This window comes from Nilaparvata lugens, chromosome 7 (genome assembly GCF_014356525.2).
Source record: "Nilaparvata lugens isolate BPH chromosome 7, ASM1435652v1, whole genome shotgun sequence".
Taxonomy (NCBI): domain Eukaryota; kingdom Metazoa; phylum Arthropoda; class Insecta; order Hemiptera; family Delphacidae; genus Nilaparvata; species Nilaparvata lugens.
In genome coordinates this window covers 9,174,449-9,197,522 of record NC_052510.1, presented here as the reverse complement: position 1 = coordinate 9,197,522, position 23,074 = coordinate 9,174,449, and the positions used below count along the sequence as shown (strand labels likewise).

Below are 23,074 nucleotides of genomic sequence, written 5' to 3'. Positions count from 1 at the left end.
TTTCCTCTTCCATTTCTCTACATGCACAACTATAGTGATATTCAGGTTATAAAGACAGCAACTGATTAACATTGGTTTTCTATCCTTGTGTCATTATATACAACGCAGATAGCTCTTTCCTTTTCCAACTCTGCACCTTCGCCAAATTGTTCGCAGACTATGTAGAAATATGATGACTACCAAAGTATTTCATCTCAATGATTATGAAAATCTATTACTGCATCATGAGAAAAATATTTTGTCTTGATAAATAACATATATTTAAAATGGAATTATTCAATATTAACGAAAATCAACGGTTGATATCACATAAAATGTACCGACGAATGGGTCCCTCTAAAAACGTTGCAACTGACAAAATTTTAAAAAGTGATGCTTCAGTGTAAAGACGTTGGTGGAATGGTCCCCTGCCTAGTGGTGGCGTCTGTGGTTAATGGTACGCACTATTTCATTCATATATATAGTAGAAACTATCAAACACAGATGTCACTGCTTGGTGGAGAATCATTCTACCACCGTTTTTACACTGAAGCATCACGTTGTGAAATTTTGTCAGTTGCAACGTTTTTAGAGGGACCCATTCATATCTTGAATCATAGCTATCCACTATATAGGACGGTGGAAAAGAGAAAGTGGCAACAATGTCTTACTATCCTATTATTTCCATTAACTTTATAGCGTGAATCACACTATTAACCAGATCTTGATCTACTATGGAGGGCGGTGGAAAAGAGAAAGTGGCAACAATGTCTTACTATCATTTCCACTGATTTTATAACATAAATCACACTATAAAACAGAAGAAATTTTTAAAAAATGTGAAAAAACTGGTTAAACTAATTGATTATTTCTCACTTTTGAACAACTAAATTACGACATAGCAGTCAAGTATTTATAAAATAAAGCCCTTGATGAAGGGCCTAGTGTCCGAAAGCGCTCCACTAATGTGAGTAGAAGCTAATAGCTTTTATTTATAAATACCTGATTGCTATGTCGTAATTTAGTTGTTCAAAAGTGAGAAACCCGGTTTTCCACAATTTAACAAGCAGTTCGTAATGGAAGCAAACATTGATGATTATTTCTTTCAAAAATCGCAAATATCTACAAAAAAATAGTAAACATTTCTCTTCAAATTCGATTTCTAAGAATATTGCTAAGACAATGTAATATAAGTAGTTTGTACTAACCTTTCATTGACTATCCTGAATTGGAGCCTTGTGCATACCAATGTACAGCAAATGCAAATCGCTTATATTTAAGTGAGATAAATACGATATTGCTAGTTCCACATAATTTATTCATTCAATAACCACAGGTTAGTCTAACCAAAAAAGACCACTGAAGATGATGCCTTAGTGCATTGAAACTTAAGTTTGGCTCAAATAAATTATGTGGAACTGACAATATCGTTTTTATTTCACCTTAATATGGAGAAATTCCACAATATCTCTGTTCATAGTGTAAATTTTGTGAAGGCTTATATTTATCTAATTAGCATTGAACTGATTCCATACATGAGGATTAGGATTGATTGATATAGCTTGGTCCAACCCAAGAGTATATTCACGTAATAAGTTTTTAGAAGACAGCAGTGTAAAATTACAATCAGTAGGGTAATTTTTCAAGCCATGGTTTAATGGTTGAACTCAAAGACCTTAAAGATGCATGACTCACATGCAGCCCTGTCGTACTTGGAATTGAAATCGGCCATTGAGGTGGCAACATATAAGATTATTACATACCAATGCCTTTGTAATCTATAGTATTACAAATATATAGATATAATATCTCGTGCTAAAATACCCCAATGGCGGCCTTCAATTTCAAGTAAGAGCTATCATTGGGAAGGCATAGGCATTGTGGGTCTATATCTCTTTAAGGTCTTTGGTTGGACTAATTAGCGTAATGCGAATCGAACATAATGTGATCAGAAGTTCGAATGCTAAGGCGGGATGCACACCGGAGAAACGCGTTTCGTGAAAAAAGTTTCAGGATGCGTGAAACGAAAGTTGCTCGCAATCGACTGATAAGACTAAGCAGGGAACGTTTTTTTGTATGCATGCGCGAGTGAAACGGATTGCATGAAACAAGTTTCATGAAAAGGGCTTCACGAAATGCGTTTCTCCGGTGTGCATCCCCCCTAACGCTTCCATATAGAAGATAATTGTGTGAAAATCAGATGATAGAGGCTGAGCGCCTAATTTTGAATTTAAATCTTACTTTAGAAATAGAAGTTAACCTTACAGTTGTGTTGTGAGTGATGTTGTGGTACTTTTCCATAATGAAAACACAAATTTAAATTGTCAACCACTTTTTATTATTATCTTCAGCTGAAGATGTGGCTGGTAAAGCCACGAAACTAGGTTCTGTATTTTATTAGGTCTCTGTATCAAAATCTGATGTATATTTCTTATTTTATTTTTGCATTTTGTATTAGTTTTCATTCATTTTTTACTTAAAATCTGTGAAGTTTAATATTTATCTTGTCTAAGTTTATTTATCTTTTGTAACTTGTTTTTTCTGTAACTGGGCACCCGCCGAAAAACCTTTGGGTTTGGCAGGACCCCTCAATTGTTAGAATTGTGAATAAAAATTTTGATTTGATTATAATATTTTATAATAATAAAGAGTGGTTGACAATTTAAATTTGTGTTTTCAAAATAGAAGTTAGAAGGAGTTAGAAATATCTAACTTTGAATGAATAAGTTGATTCTTCAACCCAAGGTCTGTAGAAAAGTCTTTCTATAGACTTTCTATAGAAATCAACTTCTGTTCCACTACCTATATCTACTCAACATTGGACTGATCCCTTTGAAAAGCGTTTTTTAATCTGTTTTTCTTTGTTTTTAATCTGTTTCTCTTTGTTTTTTTAATCAACTTATTTTCACTAATTAGTTCTCATTTGCTCCGTTTTTTCAGAGTGGGACGATCGAACACCTGCTTCATTCCGGCTGCCTGGTTGTTGTGGAACTTGAGGTTTTGAGCCGTCTCAGACACCCAGGGAGAATCGAACTGCGTTGTATCCTGATCCACCAAATGTGTGTACTTGGTTCGACCACTGCGACCGAAGTTTTTGACCTGCACAAAATGAAAAGATTGGTTAGTAAAAATGTCAAGTAGAGATTACTACTTGTTGATGCTGCTCTCCAAAACGAAATACTTATTAAAATTATTATTTATCCATAGAAAATACTTGTACCCTCTTTATACGAGAATTTTTTTACGTTTTATGAGCACAATATTATAATTTCTCTGGATGTTGGACGACACATCCAGAGGAGTTTATTCATAAATTCAGGAACATTAAATATTATTTTCTCATACATTTTCAATAATATAACAAAATTAAAGGTTTTCAAAATGATACCTCACATTATAATACAATATATGTGTTGAGGTTCATATTATAGTGGGTTCCATGTTAAAATGGCAGTGGCGAAAGATAGAAGAACAACGCTGCCGATCCTCTGTCTTGTCAATGCCTTCTATAGACGGCAGCTGATACAGGTTTAATGATGTAATATCAACTGTTTATTCTCGTTTGAAATAATCAATGATATTTTGTTAAGCAAGAAATTATATTTCAATGATTTCATAATGAATTCCAAAATTAAGATAAAATATTTTGTTAATTATTAATTCTACATTGTTAAAAGACAAAAAAAAAACAGAAAAAAACAGCAGGAAGAGAAACTTCATTCTGCTGAAATGAAAATGCTGAGATGGGCAGGGGGTGTGACTAGACTGGACCATATTCGATACACGCATGTTCGGGGCAGTTTCCGGGTGGCACCAGTCTATGAGAAGATAATGGAAGGAAGATTACGCTGGTATGGACATGTAAATAGAAGTTCACCCAATCATATGACAAGGAAAGTTCTTGATATGGAGACACAGCCGAAGGGCAGAGGCAGACCCCGTCTCACATGGCTAGGTTTAGTTCATGAAAATATGAAGCAGTTGGACCTGACAAATCAGACGACCCAGGATCGTTCCAATTGGAGACTTAGATCGAGGAGAGCCGACCCCAAATAATGAGAAAAAGGCAAGGAGGAAGAGAGAAAAGAGATTGTTAAAAGACGATCTGGCAACAGATAAAAGCGAGGAAGAGATAGCGCTATCTGCTTTGTTGAATGATAGATAAGGATAGCAATACCATAGCTAATCAAACACTGCCATTATAACGTGGACCTCACAATAGTCTCCAGCACTGATGCCATATTCACATGTCAAAATATTTTTGACAAGTGCTCGAAACTAGTTCTTTATATAAAAAATATAAAGAAGGCACTAGTAATTTTCTATGATAATTAAACATTCAAGTAGCTTTTTTTAAATACTTCATTGGAAAATATGTTATTATAGTATATTACAAGATTTTTAAAACATTAATCGAAGTGAGGTAAGAGAAATGGAAAGGAAGAAAACGAGTACAGTTAAAAAAATGATTATAAATACAAGAATATTAGTAATTCGAGTTTAAAGAAGATGAATGTTGAAATTAACCAATACTGTAAGGAGAATATCAATACTGAATGCCAATACCAAATCCATTTTCACAATTTAGAACAGTTCGAAGATTTTCAAATGATTAGAGTTGGAAAATATTATGTTTCTTAGGAAACATAATTCAAATTATTAGAGTGGGGGGATATTGTTTCTTAGGAGATTTTGTGCTTCGATCATTTCTGTAGGAAATATTAATTATGAATTTGTGAATATTTTTAATGAATTTTATTTGAAATGATCATGTGCATTGTACACAAGTGCTTAATGGCAAGAAAACTTTTAAAGTAGTATGGCTTCTTCTTGGCCGATAGCTACGTTTGAGAATCAAATCAAATTTATTTCTAATACTTACAGAAAAACACTTACATAAATATGTGCGACGACAACAACTAATGAATGTAAAGAAAATAACGAAATATACAGTATAATGAGTAATCTATAATCAATAGCCGCTGACACTGACACAATAATCAATAATTACAAAGCAGAGGAAACAAATGAAAAGTAAAAAAGTAAATGATTGTGAGAAAAACATATTGCAGCCTACTCTTACATTCTTAAAATCATATAATAACAGCTTTCACTATTCTAAATTTTCAAAGTGCAAAAGGATGAGACTGATAAAAGCTTACCTGCATAACTTTGGGTAGAATAGTTTTGTCGAAGTGATCCTCAAGGGTGGCAGCTGAGAAGTCTCTCTTGAGAATTTCCTCGTCTTGGTCCTGGAAAAAATGAAATAGATTATAGAAATTACTGTATTTGTATTGGCGAGGTAGAAATGATATTTGTGATATCTTATACTCAACAATATTTATTTATTAGGTTGGCACAAACAATACAATGATCGGAAAAAACAGGCTATTGACCAAAACGTCTTCAATTTCCTAATTTAGTTTCAAATTATCCAAATATTGAACCATTCTCTTTACAATACTTGTATTTCTTCATGATTGAAAAATGAATACTATATATGAAGATAATTGAATATGTTTACTTTATCCTTGCCATCAATCATTGTTTCATAGTTTTTCATATCGTCTTCAACAGTTACAACCAATAACTAATTTCAACTACATGTACTTTAAAACTTAATACTGATTCCCTTCAAAAACATTATACTCACAAATTGAACTGCTAAATAATAGCAGATTAAAGCTGTCTTTTTTCTTTAAGGCTACTTTTCAATATAAATAAAAATTGAAATCTAAGTACCCTTTTTAAATAAAAGACTTGATAATGACATTATATAGCCGAAACATGTCGTGATTAAATAATTTAGAAAGTGAACTTAGATTTTAATTTTTATTCAGATTAAAGCTGTATTTTCACACAACAATGGCAGTGAACAGTGAAAATATAATACCCACGAGTTCCAATTATTAGTCTATTCCCACTCATCCCGGCGGAGTGAGTATGAATGATATCATTAGAACGCATGAGATTTATATTTTCACTGTTCACGGTCATTGTTGTTTGCGAATCCAACCTAATTAATCATTTGTTTGCTTAATTCATCATTACTTTATCCAGTAAAATTGACATCAAAGTTTAAAATTTTTACTTTGATTTGTAACAATTGAATAAATTTAATTGTCAAACAATCAACTTATAGGCAGAAAGCTTATAGTCTCCCACCAACTATTGTAATTTTGTTTAACATTAATATTGTTGAATATGAATCATAGGTATTAAGCTGCGTACAGACGTATGCGCCACAAACACGCCCATTTCGTTTTTCATCAGCTGATGCTATCCTATTATTTTAAGCGAGCAATTTCTGTATAATATATTGGTTATTTATTATCGTATTTATTTATGGTTATTTATGTTCAACGGATCTTGAGAACTGCTCACGATTTTCACGAAATTTGGAACATAGTAGGTTTATGATATAAAAATTCGATTGCACTAGGTCTCATCCTTGAGAAAACTCGCTGAAAGACATTAAAAGGATAATTCATCCTTGGCTGAAACAGCTGAGACTTTCGTCGTCTGTGGATAGTAAAAAAGTGAGTGAGCGAGTATGTAAAAAATCAAAATATCGCATCCCCGAAATTCATAAGATGACTTATAGCCAGCTGTGAAATATAAACACGATCATTTTAGAGAATTGTGTTCTGTTTATAAATAAAAATAACGAGCAAAGCTTGGTGCCCCGATATTGTTTATTAATCTTCATCTTACTGTTCCTGTACACAGATTATAATAAGCAAAATATCAGCTGATGAAAAGTGAAATGCCCATATTCGTGGCGAATATTGAGTGGCACATATTCGTGGCGAATATTGAGAGGCACATATCGTGGCGAACCTTTAAAATATTGAGTGTACGTACCAAGTAGAACACTCCTCTGTGGTAGTATTTCTGCATGAACTTGTATTTTCCTTTGGTGGCCTTATTCGTGAGCACTTTCGGATTCATTCTCAGTTCTTGTCTTCGTTCGTCCTCCGTCATATTTCGCATTCTTTCCACTTCCATGCGTTCCTTCTCGATTCTGAAAAAGGTTAGAAATCACATAGGAAATATCAGATTGTAGAATTAATCAAGATCAATCAGCTGTCAGCTGAATAATGATGCAAGTAATTAGTAACTCATTGCAGCTTGAAGCCTTAGTTGCAGTAAAGCCTGTAAAATTTTACCCGTGATTAAAGCCAAGAAAGCATTCTCTTATTGGTTCTCATGGCATTTAATCCCGATTAGAATTTCACAGGCTTTTGTGCAACCCACATTACTTAATACCTAGCATAACCCAAGTAATTCTATTGAAATACTTTCACAGCTTTCAACTCTTCTTCGTAAAGCTGCCATTCTTCCTTTTATTAGAGCAGGCTGTGGTTTGAGATAACTGCACGAGGTCTACTGTTCACAAACTTCTAGTTACGCTTCAAACCAAGAAAATTTTGCAATCTAAATACAGCAATGAAAATTTGAAACTTGATTCATTAAATCCAAAACTTCTAAACCTTGTTGGTTGCTATTCAGCACTGGTAAAATAATTGATACTACACTGTGATTCACTCATGTGCTAGCATTCTCAACTATAGCCAACCGCACGAAAATAGTCCGATGGAAATTTGAACAGATGAGTGCAACGTTGCCAAATAATAAGAGTTGATCCTCAGCTGATTATAAATGATAATTAATTAATTAACAATACACCTGACAAATTGGGAACGTGGAACGTGAGGTACTCATCATAGTCATAAGTTTGGATTTCCAGTGGACTATTTTCGTGCGGTCGAACAGTTTGAAGTGAATCTCACTGCAGATTGTAAGCTATCCTACAATTTTAACCTAGTTCCACAAAAGCCTGTAAATTTGTAATTGAGAATAAATGCCAAGAGAACCAATCAGAGGATACTTCTTTACGGAAAGCTTTCACTGATTGGTTCTCGTGGCATTTGATCATGATTAAAATTGAGCAAACTTTTGTTCAACCGGGCCTTTGTATGATGTATAGGAATCAAGCACGGATAAAAACTAGATTACTGATATAAATTCTATTAATTGTTTGGTTAATAATTTACTGAAAACTTACGCTTCTCTCTCATCTCTGTCTCTCTTCAACCTCTTCAGTTCTCTCAGTTTCCATGCTTCGTACTCAACTTCGTCGTTTTCATCATCAGTGTTCACGTCATCCAGAGCTGGTTCGTTGTCATTGACCTTGGCTTTCGTCGTTTCTTTTTTTATATCGTCTTCTACCATCTATTGAAATGAACCGAATAACAATAAATTTTATTAAAGGATGAAGCTACAGGTAACCTGAATCAAGATGATGACATGGGTTGGAAGCTTAAGTGTAGCAGAGAAGGTAGCTGGGAGTGTTCAGAAATGTATCAGAACATAGTGGAGCGATGAAGGTAAGGTGGAAGATAGAAGGAAGCGTAGACATTCAGATACATGCATCATTTGAAACAGTATCTGAGCTCCTTTCTCTGCTACACTTGAATTTTTCCGTTCCACTATGTGTTGTACCTACGAACAATACAGAATAATAATTCTACTGCAAATATAATCCCATTCATTCAATGGATATTCATCTCTAAAACTAGTATTTCTCCAACTTGGTAAAAAGTAAATCTTTAAAAGTGTATACTATTCCATTGACAAAATTGATATTCCATTCAATGAAATTGATATTAGAACAAAGATTTGAACCAGAGAATATCATACTGTATTATGATTTACTTTATCAAACGAAATAATATAATACAAGAATGTTGATTTGAATAACTGAATGTCTTTAAAAAATTATTTCGAACTGAGACCCTGGAGTAGTATTGTAGAGCAATTCTGATATTTTCTACACAAGCTTTAAAAACTCTTGCACGCTTATAAAACCCATAAATTGAATTTCCCAACGTTGGCTTGCCCTATAACCGGAAGATTAAGAATGAAAACCTAGCAATATTATTGGTAGATTACCTTGGTAAATTATTGCAAGTGACATTATAATATTCTAGCCAATTCAACAGAAGACGGAATATCAACTGACATTCAAGGCAATCGTAATTGTAGTGAACATTGAATAATGCAATATTACCTTTAGTGTATATCTTCTCCTCTCTTCCGCCATTTTCTTAGCTTCTTGTTCGGCTTGTTTTTGTTTTTGGGCCTCTTTCTCTTTCTCGATAACTGTGACTCTGTCTCGTTTCCGTACAAACACTGGTTTCAGTCTTGGGCCAGTCTCTTCTTCAGAATCTGTTCAGAGCAGAGATAAAGATTATAAGCTAGTATTAAAATGACTAAAAACACTTCACTTGAATGGTCTACTTTTTTACAAACTAAAAGAACAATATGAAAACTTGTAGTACTATTTATTATTTAAAATATTACAACTAGTTTCGACACATAACTTAGGTCATTTTCAAGTTGAAAATGACCTAAGTTATGGTCGAAACTAGTCGTTGTAATATTTTAAATAATAAAGGGTACTACAAATTTTCATATTGTTCTTATTAGTTTTTAGAATTACTAAATTTGATAGCCTCGTTATCAGCAAAACATTTAGGAACGAAGAAATAGAACATATTAGTGTTTTTGCTAAAAATTTTTAGAAATTGATTCAATCAAAACCATTTTTGTTTGACAAATGAAGAAAACTTCATAGAGAAATGAAGCTCACTGAATATCGAGTAAGAATATTAAAATCAACAATGAAAATCAATGAATGAATATTATTTACCTGTATATTCTTCATATTCAGATGATTCTTCGGCACTTTCATCGGCCGATTTTCCTTCATCTTCTTTGTCCAAAACTTCAACTTCCTGAAAAAAGTTTGTATTCTTAATAACAAATAGAGTAAAAAAGGTGAAACAGTAAGGCTAAAAAGTCACAAATTTGTTTGTTTTACACAACCAAGGTATTTAGTTATTTCAAAAATACTGGTGTATTTGTGCTGAACACACAAAAGATGCATCAACAAAATTGATGAATCAAGTATCACGGTAAAGAATCACTTGATAAATTAATATCAAGGGTGGCCACTACGGACAGGACAAGTGTGTAGAGCATATGTGCTCACACATCCACACATACATTGTTGTATCATTACAGCGAAAGGCTGATGATTAACATGTACATGTTCTACCGTCAGTGGCCAGCCTAAGATGACAGGAATACGCACAGAATGTTACTTAGCTCAGGGATAATCAACTCGCACTGTCGTTTAGAAAAAATTAAATTTCATTTGTATCAAAACATCATTAAAAGGAGAGGTGTTTGAATTCGGTAGAGAAGCCCCTAATTCAGTGTTCCAAGCGCAAAATTTAAAAATAATATATTTTCTAAAAAGGCAAAAAGTATTAAATTTTGCATTTCTACAGTCTACAAATGGAATAGAATTAGGACATGTTGGTGGTATTTCTATTTGAAAGAGTTATTCAAGACTTTAATGAGGAGGAAAGTGTTTGGAATGTCTTGATAACAATACTATATATTGATAGAAATTGAAAGAGGTATTGAAGTAAACCCGAAATTATGAACAGACAAAAAATGTGAAATTATGCTTTTCCTTTATAGTTTTTACTCCAACTTGAACAACACTTGGTCTATAATCAAATTGTGAATTGTGAAAATTACTTTACTCCAGTAAAACTAAAATTAGTAACTTATAAGATACTAATAAATTTCAAGTAAATAGAATGCAATAAGTTAAGATCGATATGGAGAGGCTTGGAGTTACAGGAGATGCTCAGGATCAATCCTCCTATAGTAAGGTCCACGTTATAATGAATGTGTTTGATTAGCAATGGTATTGCTTTCCTTGTCTATCATTCAACAAAGTGGATAACGCTATCTCTTTCTCGCTTTGCTCTGTTGCCAGATCGTCTTTTAACAATGTAGAATTAATAATTAACAAAATATTTTTATCTTAGTTATGGAAATTCATTATGAAATCATTTAAAAATATAATTTATTGCTTAAAAAAATATAATTGATTATTTTAAACGAGAATGAACAGTTAATAAACCTGTATCAGCTACCGTCTATAGAAGGCATTGACAAGACAAAGGATTAGATTGCATAGCCATCTGATACATCAAGATGTTTCTGGTTATTATGAAAATATTTTTTGAGCTGCATCCAGCACAGTAGAACACTTTTTTACAACTGGTAAACGTGACATTTTTTTTAGTTTGTAATGTTATTGTGTATAGTGTAATATTGTTGGTATTTTAATAATGTTAAACTGATACTGAAGTTCTCTTTCCTCTTTTTCTTGTTTTTTTTACTCTTTCTTAATTTGCTTTGTTAACTGTAAAATTTCCTTCTTATTCTAACTGTAACATTTCCTTCTTATTCTAAGTAGTTTGGGTTTCTGCCCAAACAGGTTTTTGTAACCTTTGGGTAGGTTTTTGTGACCTATTTTCCATATAGGTAAATTGATTTTTGTAATGATTGTGATTTTTTAGTTATACAGTATGGTGATTATTTCAGTAACTATGGTAATTATATGCTCTGAATATTGTAAAAATGGAGAATAAATTGATTTAATTTGAATTTGAAAAATTTGATCAGCAACGTTTTCCCCTATCTTTCTCCACTGCCATTATAACGTGGACCTCACTTTAGAGGCTTTTTGTTGGTGCGGCCAAATGTCGACTTGGATCTAACCTAGATGGCCCTGGGAGTAAGTAATTAGTAAATAGTTAAGTAAGTAGGTAGGTAAGTGAGTAGTTTATCAAGTTGTTCTTCATTACTGCTCAAAGTTCTTGTGCCAATCAACTTCTACTATTTTCACAAATAACGCTGCACTCATTGACAAGTCCATATACCCTTTTTGAGAGGAGGTCAGTGGCTGCTAAATTATCTATCTATCTATCTACTTATGAACATGGTTTTCCTCAAGCTTTTCACGTGATTGGTCAAGTAGTTAATCAGTGGAAACGCACCTCTTCTTCCTTACGATTGAGAGCTTTCTGTCTGAGCAGCATACGTCGTCTTTCGATTTCTTCGTCACTCAGTTCTTCTTCCTCCTCTTCTTCCGAACTTTCGCCACCAGGCCGGATTCTTCTGTGCTCGGCTTCCTCTTCCGACTCTTCTTCTGCTTCCATAACTTCCGGCTCGTGAATGTGCCTGGAAAAATTATCATAATCAATACATCTAAATTTAAGAATACTTCTTGAATGGTAGCTGTACAGCAGAACTACTTGTTTTGTATTATCTCACAAGTGTGGGTTAAGGATGAATAAGATAGTATTAATGTATCAAAGAATAATTTATAGCTAGTGATAGACGATATATGACACAAGAAAAATTGATTGCCCAACATGTTCATATCAATCTGATCAAGCATTTGAATTGTTTCTAAATTACCGTATCAATAATTCTGTCTAAAGTGCGAGATAAATTTCTTTTAACACGGCTCTTTCTCAAAGACGGAGAGGTCCGATGCTCTATCCTCCACTAATCTCTCCCACTACCTAGCAGCATTCTCCTTCTTTTGTGTCTGTGTGAGAGAGCTTTGTAACGCTTCGCTCCCCTCCACTGGCAATGTTCCAAAGTGATATGTTTGTGTATGTAACGGAGATGTGTTCATCACAAGAACCTGAAGCGAAATGACACGGCGCATCCAATTGTGCGCAGGATGTCCGTCTGTGACTATGCTACAAACTGTGGAGGGAGAAATGGGTTTCTCCTCTTCATGTTAAAAGTAATTTATCTCGCACATTAATAATGTTGTAATAAATCATAATAAAAGAAGAAGCCAGATACTAGAATGTTTTTTTGTGATATTTCATTTTCTTTCTTTCTATTTTTTCTTCAATTTTTCATTGTGAAGCGATTGGTTCTGTGGTCGTGCTGATAAGCTATCTAAGGCTCAACTCACACTTACGCGACTCAGGTTGAGAAGAGACTCGACTCTAGTCGAGAGCATGTGTTTCCAAATGTTGACACTCAGACCAGTTGATTCTAGTTTCCGCGACTGTCACCATTTGAAAACACATGCTCTCGACTAGAGAGTCGCGTAAGTGTGAGTTGAGCTCCATGCGCCTGCTATTCCAGTAGTAAGGGTGACCACTTTAAGAGCCGAATTCCTCTGAAGAGAATTCATGAGTTAAAAATAATAGCAACCCGGTAGTTTGGAACCCAACTAAAGCTTTAGGTCTACTCATATCTCATCACCATTCGTCTCATTGCGCACGCACAAGCCTGGAGCTTATTAGGGCATCATGATCAGCAAATAAAAAACTCTTACAATTTTCCAACAATGGGAGAAAATTAAAATAGCCTAACATCAAGAGAGTTACAGTAAGATTTACATTAAGGGCCGGTTCCTCAGCTGTGACTATTTACTGCGACTAAGCCCCGTTTTGGAAAGCCAATTTTCTGACTCCAGCTGTTTAAAGTCTAGAACTTAGCTAAATCCCGAGCTCGGAAACCGGCTCTTAACTTTCAGCATTGTCTTTACCAGTAACTGATAATGATGGATTAAACTGCATCTCACTATACCTGTGTCTTTCAAATCTGTCCTCATCATGACGACTGGGCGTATCTGGCTCGATATTTCTCCTAGTCTGCAATCTGCGGAGTCTGGGATCGTCTACGGGTAGTTCGGGTTCAGATTTCTCAATGAATTCGTTTTGTAGTGCTTGTTGCCGTTTGCCAATGAAATCCTCATCTTCAGAGTCTTCTTCGCTGGATGTATATTGTGCATACTCGGGGCGCTTTCCAGAAACATATCGGTGGACTTTCACCTTTTGCATAGACACTTCACCTGTAATCAAATGAATAAATGTGAGAGCAGTTAAATATTCATCCATGGAGATAACAGGTTACTTCCAAAGTCTACACAATCTTGAATGTAAATGAATAAAGTTAAAACATGACACATTGGAATCAGCTTAATAGAAATAGTTGTGCATTACTCAACTGAGAAACAAATTGGTTATTGATAATAATTAATATTATTATTGAGTAGTGTAGTGCCATAATAGTTGTGGTTGTACGGGAAACTATACAAGAGTTTAATAAATCTCAATAGCTAGATAACGTTTTAGTGATCAATCTTAGTGAATTATCTTTGTTTTCATCATTCACGTTGATGACTTCATATCAAGAATGTACCTAATGAAATATTTTAAAGTTTGTAATGGTCAAAAAAGAAACCTTTAGGTCCATCGTTTTTATTTGTATGAAAAAAATATCAAATTGATATAGTGTACATATTAATGATCGTTTCAATTCTATGTTGAATTCATTATTATTTTACAAAGGCGACTTTCTAGAAGTATGTTAAGCCTAGGTGATGATGATGGGATGAATGATAATACAATGAAGGTAGAGTTATGAATGAATAAAAATTATAGGTTATGCTATGCACTTGAATTGATTTGAGTCCACTTTTCAGTCCAGAATATACTAAAAAATTTTGAATTTTTTTGATTAAAAACAAATATAACAGAATGGTTACATTTAATTGAAGTGAGTAACGATAGTTTAATGAGTTAAATGCGGTAGGGTAATCAACAGTAACTGAAAACCAAGCCAGAAATTTTGTTTTCAATGATTACCGCATTGAATAATAGGTATATTGAATTACAATAGTTTTGTATAGCATAATTTGCATCATTGATAAATTGAGTGTTAAAATTAATTGATTAAAATATAAAAGTATATTGTTTCTTTCAACTTCAAGAAGGTTAGGTTAGCCACAGAAAGTTTTGATAGATTGAACAACCAATAGTTAGAAGTGTTTAAAAAAACAATAATAAATAAGAAAATTACTGTGAGACATCAATAACATTGTCATTAATTATGAATACTTTACAACAAATAAGTAAAACAGTTGAAATATAGTCCAAGTTACCTTTGTCATTTTTTATAGGAATAGCACCAGCAGTACTTTGTATTGTGTACGTAGTGGTCGGTAATAATAAGTTACTCATTTTTGAGTAGTTTAAGAAATTCCTCAAATAAATGTTGCACAGATTATATTATTATTTTGGTTTTACATACGTAATGCTCTAAAAAGAAAATAGCCCAAATAATAACATAACCTCTTTTCATTCCAATTTCTGAACCTTGAAAACAGAAACAGATGACTGGTAGGTGACGTCATTTCCAATTCCAAACAAATAAATAATATCATATTATACTTTTTTGTTAAGAGTAAATTCAGTAGGAAAAACATGAATTTGTAAAATATTGAGCTATTTTATGAATTTTTTACAATATAGTAGACTTTATTGAGCAACAGTATAAATTTTGGTAGACGTTTCTTAGTTAGGTTGGTACACTACCTTCTAACGTTCTCCACCAGATGGCATCGTTGCAAAAATTTGAATAGTTTTCAGAATCTGAGCCGCGCAGCCGCCATCGAAGAACTTCATTCCACCACGGCGAATAGTTGTTCAAGTTTTGTACAGTGTCAAACACCTGTTGTCGTCAGCGTGTTTTGTACTGCAGTGTTGTCGGTGTTTCAGTGCATAAAATTTACAGCATTTACTTGGAATAAAAGTGAATAATCAACGCGAGTTGTTACAGTTCTATTATCAGTGTTTCTAATCGCATCAAATTGGATACTCCTTCGCGGGAAAGGATATTTTTCCACCATCTTAAAGGTCAGTTGATTGCGTTTCATCTCATTCAGGAATGTTGACAGCATACTGCCAATTTCATACATCATCTTCTCATCTCTGTCAGCATGGCATACATAACCATAATGTCTGTATCATGATTAGTAACAAAATTGTTTACTGTAAATATGTATTAGTCCAGTTCAATAAATCAAGTTTTGATTAACTTACATTATTTTTATTCCGGTTTGCTTACCGGTCTGACGTATCTCACATCTCTCAGATCATGTAACTTGATATGAGTCCTGTATGAACTTGTAGAGAATGCAAGATTTTAGAAACTAATCTCATATAGATTTGCTCTTGCAAAATTTGTCTCTTTACTGCATGGCTTCCTGGAATCTTGACTTAAGACAAGATAGTTCTCGGGTAACTAAAATAAAATCAGTCATGTTGCAATTTTTGAATCATTTGCAATTTGCTGTATTTTTTAATTAACAGTAATCTCGTGCAGCCTGGATATGTTTTCCTTCGTAATATTACTCAATAACAGTAGCCTACCTAGTCGAATTTGAATGAATTTTCACTATATTATTATAATTAGTAATGTAGTATATTGCACTATACCTATAAATTATCGATAGGAATTGCGAAACATTTTAAGGTTATGTTTGTATTGTTGAGATATTTCACCTCTCAATTTGGGGTTTGTTGTATGTCTCTTTACATTTGTACCTGGTTCTTGATTTGAACTGTTACTCTTGAATTAAGAAAATACCACATCTAAAAATCTAATTAGCCTCACTGGTAATATTGTAAAACTATCAAAGAAAATTTGGCAATACTTGTCATCTTGCATCCACAATAGATATGATTTCAGAAGATGAAATATATTTGATAAATTTCCATCTTTTGCTCTTTGCATTTTGTTGATAAAATTACAATTCTGCAATAATGACTTGGAGAGTATGCAGTTTTTGATAATTTGTTGACGTTGATAGTAAGACCTAGTGAACCAATAAATTTAAATTATCAGCATTTAGTTTTCTATATTTGGTCAGCGGATGTTTGGATATTACTTGGAATTCTCTATTGACCTCCACTACATTGTTATGCAATATTTTACAAGCCATTACTGTAGTTATCTAAATTATCGTGGAATAAGTTATCGCACAATTAATGCTTCTCTAATAGATAGTAAGTTATGCTTTCCTGCCCACAATACTAAGAATAGATGGCAAATTGATAATCATTTTATGGGAGTTCACATTATATAGTAATTTCTTTGTACAATTTTTTGAAATTTGATTTCAAAACTAGGACTGTTTTAACTAGGAGTGTTAACGTACAAAATTATCTTCAGCTAATAGAATATTTCAGTCGAAACATGAGCTAACAAATTCGACAATTATAATATTGTATTACATTGTACTATAAATTATAGGCCTAGTATCGATTCCATGACTGTGAATTTGGATTGTGTATTTTATTTTACCTTATCTGGAGGTAGATTGATACTATGCTATACCACCCAAAATTTAGTCATCTTGTATTATTTTCCACATAATGTTAGTTCATTTTTTACTATTGAGCATTGTCAGTGTTATTCTTTAAATATTATATTTTTGAATCTATGATTTCCCAATTATTGCAGTCTGAGGTATTTGAATCAGAATCTTCTCTTTAATTCTTGAAAGTAGGTCTGTAAATCTTTATTTTTAGAAATTTTATTTAAAATTTCAACTAACAAAGTGCTAGAATATTTTAGCCAAAATATAGCTTTAGTTGACAAAATATTTCGGTTGAAACAAAACATTATTTTACTTTATGTGAAGGTAGATTGAATACTATGCCATACCACCCAAAATTTAGTTCTTCTTGTATTATTTTATACACAATGGTAGTCCATCTTTACTATTGAGCATTGTTAGTTATCCTTTGAATATTATAATTTTGATTCTATGATTTCCCAATTATTGCAGTGTGATGTATTTGAATCAGAATCTTCACTCTAATTCTTGAAAGTAGGTCTGTAAATCTTATTTATTACCTACATTACGGTAGTCGTAATGGTTGTCCACAATAATACAGCGTTGAATATGAAAGTGTGAACAATATCTAAAGTTAGAAATCTAGTTTCAGTTGACTTGAAAGGTGGAAAGTGACTAGATTGAATTTTATCGCCGGTTTCAGGGTCGCTTGCATTGGTATTCATAGAATTCTTGTCTCATCCACACCTTAATTGTTCAGTTCAAGGTTTTATTCAGGCGGCTTTATTTACACTTTGTTTATCAGTAGAGTGTTATTTAATTTAGTTCTTCTCTGATAGCTTTCAAAAATGGAAAATCGCTTTCAAATCAATTCCCTCAATTTGAAATTCTTGAGTGTTCTTCTAAGTTCCCATCAGCTTGTAAAAATACATAATAAATGGTATTAGCTTTGCTTGCAGTGGACATCATAATTATCTTGTTTAATGATAGTATCATACACAATAGTTTGTTTATATTTATATATAATATTTATGTTAGCTATTCTAGCTAATAAGCTAACTACAGTATCATGAATTATTAAAATTCTAATTAACTCATAAATCAACAATAATAAATTTTAATTAGGCCTATCGGTTACTAATAAAAGAAGCAGCTGCTAGTATGTCAACACTTTCATAACAATATTTTGTGTGAAAGACTGATAGCTGCCGTGATTGTAAATATCAATAAGTGATTCTTGGAATTTCTTATAGCACGCTATCTAATGGTTCTGCTTATCTAAATTGGTTACCAATTATTTGTACATTATTCAATACAGTATTATTGATTTGTAATAAATCTGTTTAATATTTACGTCTTTCAGATAGTTCTAGTTCATTCAACATTCTCAATTGTCATAAATTAGTTTAATGTTTAGTACAGATTATGAATGTCTGTTTTGAACAATTATTGTTACAATCTGATCCCAGTTCATTGTTTATTGGTGATTTTTGAATACTCCAATACAACATTCTTATGCACTAAAAGTTGAAGATACTATTACAGTTATGAAATGAAATGATAAAATTCTTTATTAGGCGGAGTTAGGACTTTTAAGTCCTCTCTACCACTCAACCTGAACAATATAATTTATTAAACAATAATTTATATGAACAATATAAATTAATCAGTTACTCACAACCTTATTACCGTATGTGAAAACTGAAGAATAAGAACTTTTCCTTAGCCTATTACGTACTTAACAACTTTATCAAGAACCTTCTTATAATATGAGAAATAGAAGTAGAATAACCTTTTCTTGAACCTAAGTTACCAGAACATAATTCACTTGAATTTAATTTCAATTCAATTCAAATTCATTAAAAAAATGTCATACATGATTATGAAATAAAATATACAACCTATTTTGGAATCTCCCTACTAGACTATCCATCTGTGTTTGGAGGGAATTGATTCAGTTTCCTCTATTATTTCTTCAAGACTTCTTATAGTACCGATATGCTATAGCCCTATACTAATTCACTAAGATGGACTATCAGTAGAATACTGTCAATACCAATTACTTCGCATTGTATTGAATGAAGTGAGTTTAAAAATATAAATCTAACTAGCCGCCAGGCTCGCTTCGCTCGCCGTATCCGTCTACCCTGGACCCCCGACTGGATCGTCCAAGAATGAGATCAGCAGGCTCGCCTGATTTTTTCATTTGGGCATTTTTATCATATGTTAGGACGATCCAGTCGGGGGTCCAGACTAAACGTCTGGCTAAACGGATATGGCGAGCAAAGCGAGCCTGACGGCTAGTAATATTCCCAGGAATAGCTCTGATTGAAGTAGCAGTGCCCAATCAATTTTTCCGCGATAAATGCATTTCAATCTTCAACTTGGTGCCAACCTAACAAAGTCAACTCAACTTAATGCCAACCTGACAAAATTTTTAATTTAGTTACCAGAACAACTGTTTCGAAGAGGTACTCTCTCTAGATTATAGTTCTATATTAACATATGGTATGGACATTTCAATTATAATTTTAAGATATTGGAATAAGAAGAATATACATGCTAAAAGACGAACTTACCCTTAAAACCACCCTTAGAGTTAAAATATCGCCAAAAGATTTCTTAGTGCGCCTCTAAAGGGCCAACTGAACATACCTACCAAATTTGAACGTTTTTGGTCCGGTAGATTTTTAGATCTGCGAGTGAGTGAAGTGAGTCAGTCAGTCAGTGAGTGAGTGCCATTTCGCTTTTATATATATAGATAGAAGATACTACCCTGTTCACTGATTTGAAGGCATCTTCATCCCAAACTCTAAAACCTTGATAATTATATCAGTAACTAAGTCTTCACATAGTAAAAAAGGAAATAAAAATATTCTCATAGTCATAAATAGTCTAATAATATAGTTCCTAAGTAGTCCTATTATATTAACCACTTTGGTAGTTATTTAATCTTGGTCATCCCAACTAGAAAGTCCAATTTGGTTGGATTTGTCTGGAATCTCTCCATTTTGGGTCCTGGCTCATGTCGTCCAAACTTGGTCAGCGTGGATCAGCCATACTTGATTCTCTGTTTGTTTTTATGTCGCTGTCTCTCTTTATTTATCTCTCTCTACCGCTTCATCGTGGTTGGTGGTTGGAGAATGGTCCATAGAATGAGATGGAGGAGAAGGCTGACTGCAGACTCCTGCGTAGGTGTCGTTTCTGTTTGCGGTAAAATCCGCCAACCATCTCCTTAATAAGCAAATAACAATAATAGTCGTGAAGATTCACGAGTGTTGGCCGGATGTCGGCGAGTCTGAGAGGCTCTTCTTCCTCATCTTCCTCCTGCTCCTCCTCCTCCTACTCCTCCTCCTCCTCCTCCTTCTCCCACTCCTCCTTATCTTCCTCCTCATCCTCCTCCTACTCTTCCTCCTTTTCCTCTTCCAGATCTTCTGCACCCTCACTTTATTCTCAAAGATTATCTTCTTTTTCTACTTCTCCTTTCTCTTCACGCTTTTTCTTCTTCTTCTTCTTCTTCTTCTACTTCTCTTTCCTCTTCACGCTTCTTCTTCTTTTCCTACTTCTCCTTCTTCTTCAAGCTTCTCCTTCTTCTTCTTCATGCTTCTTCTTCTACTTCTCCTTCCTCATCACGCTTCTTCTTCTACTTCTCCTTCCTCTTCACGCTCCTTCTTCTCCTTCTTCTTTTTCTACTTCTCCTTCCTCTTCTTGCTTCTTCTTCTTCTTCTTCTTCTTCTTCTTCTTTTTCTACTTCTCCTTCCTCATCACGCTTTTTCTTCTTTTTCTACTTCTCCTTCCTCTTCACGCTTCTTCTTCTCCTTCATCTTCTTCTTCTTCTTCTTCTTCATCTTATTCTCCTTCTTCTTCTCCTTCTTCTTCTTCATCTTCATCATCTTCTTCTACTTCTTCCTCATCATCTTCTTCTTCTTCTCCTGCTTCTTCTTCTCCTTTGATCCTCTCAGGACAGCTCACCAGAAGAGAAGTGCACAACAAAAAGGATTAGAAGAGATTGCAGTCCGCCAATGTTGTAGGCCTACAGGACATCCTTCTCCATGTCTCTTTCTTCCTCTGTCAATTAGAAATCAGTGGATCTACTCTTCTATTTTCATGCATTTCTTCCATTTGTCGTAGTTTTATTTCTATTATCCTCTTGGTTCTGGACTTCTGGTCCATATTTATCTCGTTCACTTCTTTTTGGTCATCTTCTATCTAGAGGTCATATTCTATCGAGAGGGAGGAGCTCTTCTATATATTAATGAGTAATTCTACCAATCTCCAGAAGGCGATATGCTGATACATATTGTATGATCTATTTATGATCTATGATCTATGATCTATGATCTATATTAATCTATATTATGATTTATGATCTATTATGCTGTATTTATCATTGATCAACTGTTGTGGAGTTGCTGAGATATTGTTTAGTTGGAAACACTGTAAGTCCATCGAAAAAATTCAGTCATCAATCGATGATATTGCAGAATTAATGAAAATCTTCAATATTTTGAGTACTGACCAGTAGCTCATATGCCGAGTTATGAGTGCTTTAATTCCTAATACTAGTTCTATAGGAATAATAATCCTAATAAGAGTTTGTACTAATTCCTCAAATAGATCGATAGTAACTCTTTTGTATTCTTCTAAAGGTAACTAACTCCTTTCCATACCTCTGACCTCTGTCGAAAATCAGTTTCGATATTATATTCCCAATAGATCGATAATTTATATTCTAGATTCCCCTAGATGTAATTCGTTTTCGAAAGTCTGTTTCAATATTATTCTCCCAATAGATCGATAATATCTCTTCTAAATTCTCCTAGATGTATCTCCTTTCCAACATTTTGTCGAAAGTCTGTTCCAATATTATTCTCCAATAGATCGATCATATCTTGTTTAGATTCTCTCCGACATTTTTCCTCTCGCTACGTTTTATTCGGTTTGGTTCCTCTACTTTTCTCTCTTATTTTACTATTCCTTCGTAACGTTTTGTCGAAAATCTTTTCCAATATTATTCTCCAAAAGATCGATCATAATAAAATCTTGTTTAGATTCTCTCAGACTAAACCTCTCGCTACGTTTTATTCGGTTTGGTTCCTCTACTTTTCTCTCTTATTTTACTATTACTTCGTAACGTTTTGTCGAAAATCTGTTCCAATATTATTCTCCAATAGATCGATCATATCTTGTTTAGATTCTCTCAGACATTTTTCCTCTCGCTACGTTTTATTCGTTTTGGTTCCTCTACTTTTCTCTCTTATTTTACTATTACTTCGTAACGTTTTGTCGAAAATCTGTTCCAATATTATTCTCCAATAGATCGATCATATCTTGTTTAGATTCTCTCAGACATTTTTCCTCTCGCTACGTTTTATTCGTTTTGGTCCCTCTACTTTTCTCTCTTATTTTACTAGAATACTACTCTTACAACCTAAACCGAGATTGGAAACCCTCTGTCGGTCTCTCTCTCAAATTTAATTTCTGTCTCTCTCAGTGAGCATTCACCAGTGCCTCGTATTGCAGACGGAAGTTACTCCTTCCAAGGTCAAAATCCAACCCAGTTTCACTTGAATCCGTCAGCATTGGTTAAACGGGAATCATTGCTGTTATAGATTGAAGGAATGCTGTCAAGAGTGAATCTCAGTATAGTTGTTGCCAGAAGGAGCCGCATTCCTGCCAGTACACATTCTCACTCTTTCTCTCTCTTCCACATTTTTCCTCTCTTTCTCACCACTCCTCCTTCCCCTTTCTCTCTTCCTCGTTTGTTGCTTTCTCTTTCTCTTCCGAGTGTGCGGTGGTTCTTACCTCATCAGAGCCGGTCTTTCTCTCTCAGGTCATAGTTATAACGGTGCGGTTCTCTGCTGAATTGACACTCCCTTCGCATCTCCTCTCCTTTTCTACTCCATAATCTCCTCAACCCTGCTCTCTGTTCGGATACTGGATGGGTTCGCGCCCACCGAGTCCACTTACTATACTATCAATATCTGTATACAATCATGGTATAAACCATATCAACTATACTATCAATACCTGTATTACCTGCATCAGATC

The 23,074-nt window shown here is 33.8% G+C and overlaps 2 protein-coding genes across 2 annotated transcripts in view; one reads left to right on the top strand and one right to left on the bottom strand.

Moving 5' to 3' along the window:
- Positions 1 to 2,820: 2,820 nt before the first annotated feature.
- Positions 2,821 to 15,052, bottom strand: LOC111057552 (microfibrillar-associated protein 1). The gene is made up of 9 exons (XM_039433624.1): positions 14,825 to 15,052; positions 13,468 to 13,732; positions 11,907 to 12,090; positions 9,695 to 9,779; positions 9,053 to 9,210; positions 8,048 to 8,214; positions 6,844 to 7,003; positions 5,142 to 5,231; positions 2,821 to 3,078 (listed from the first exon to the last, which is right to left on the bottom strand). Exons 1-9 carry the CDS (start codon positions 14,901 to 14,903, stop codon positions 2,899 to 2,901), a joined length of 1,368 nt encoding a protein of 455 aa, XP_039289558.1. The 5' UTR covers positions 14,904 to 15,052; the 3' UTR covers positions 2,821 to 2,898.
- Positions 15,053 to 15,325: 273 nt separating this feature from the next.
- The window catches only part of LOC111057644 (spectrin alpha chain, non-erythrocytic 1-like), a 404,931-nt gene continuing 397,182 nt past the window's right edge, over positions 15,326 to 23,074 (top strand). The window contains 1 exon segment of the mRNA XM_039433618.1: positions 15,326 to 15,578. The gene's annotated coding sequence lies outside the window, so the exon portion shown is untranslated.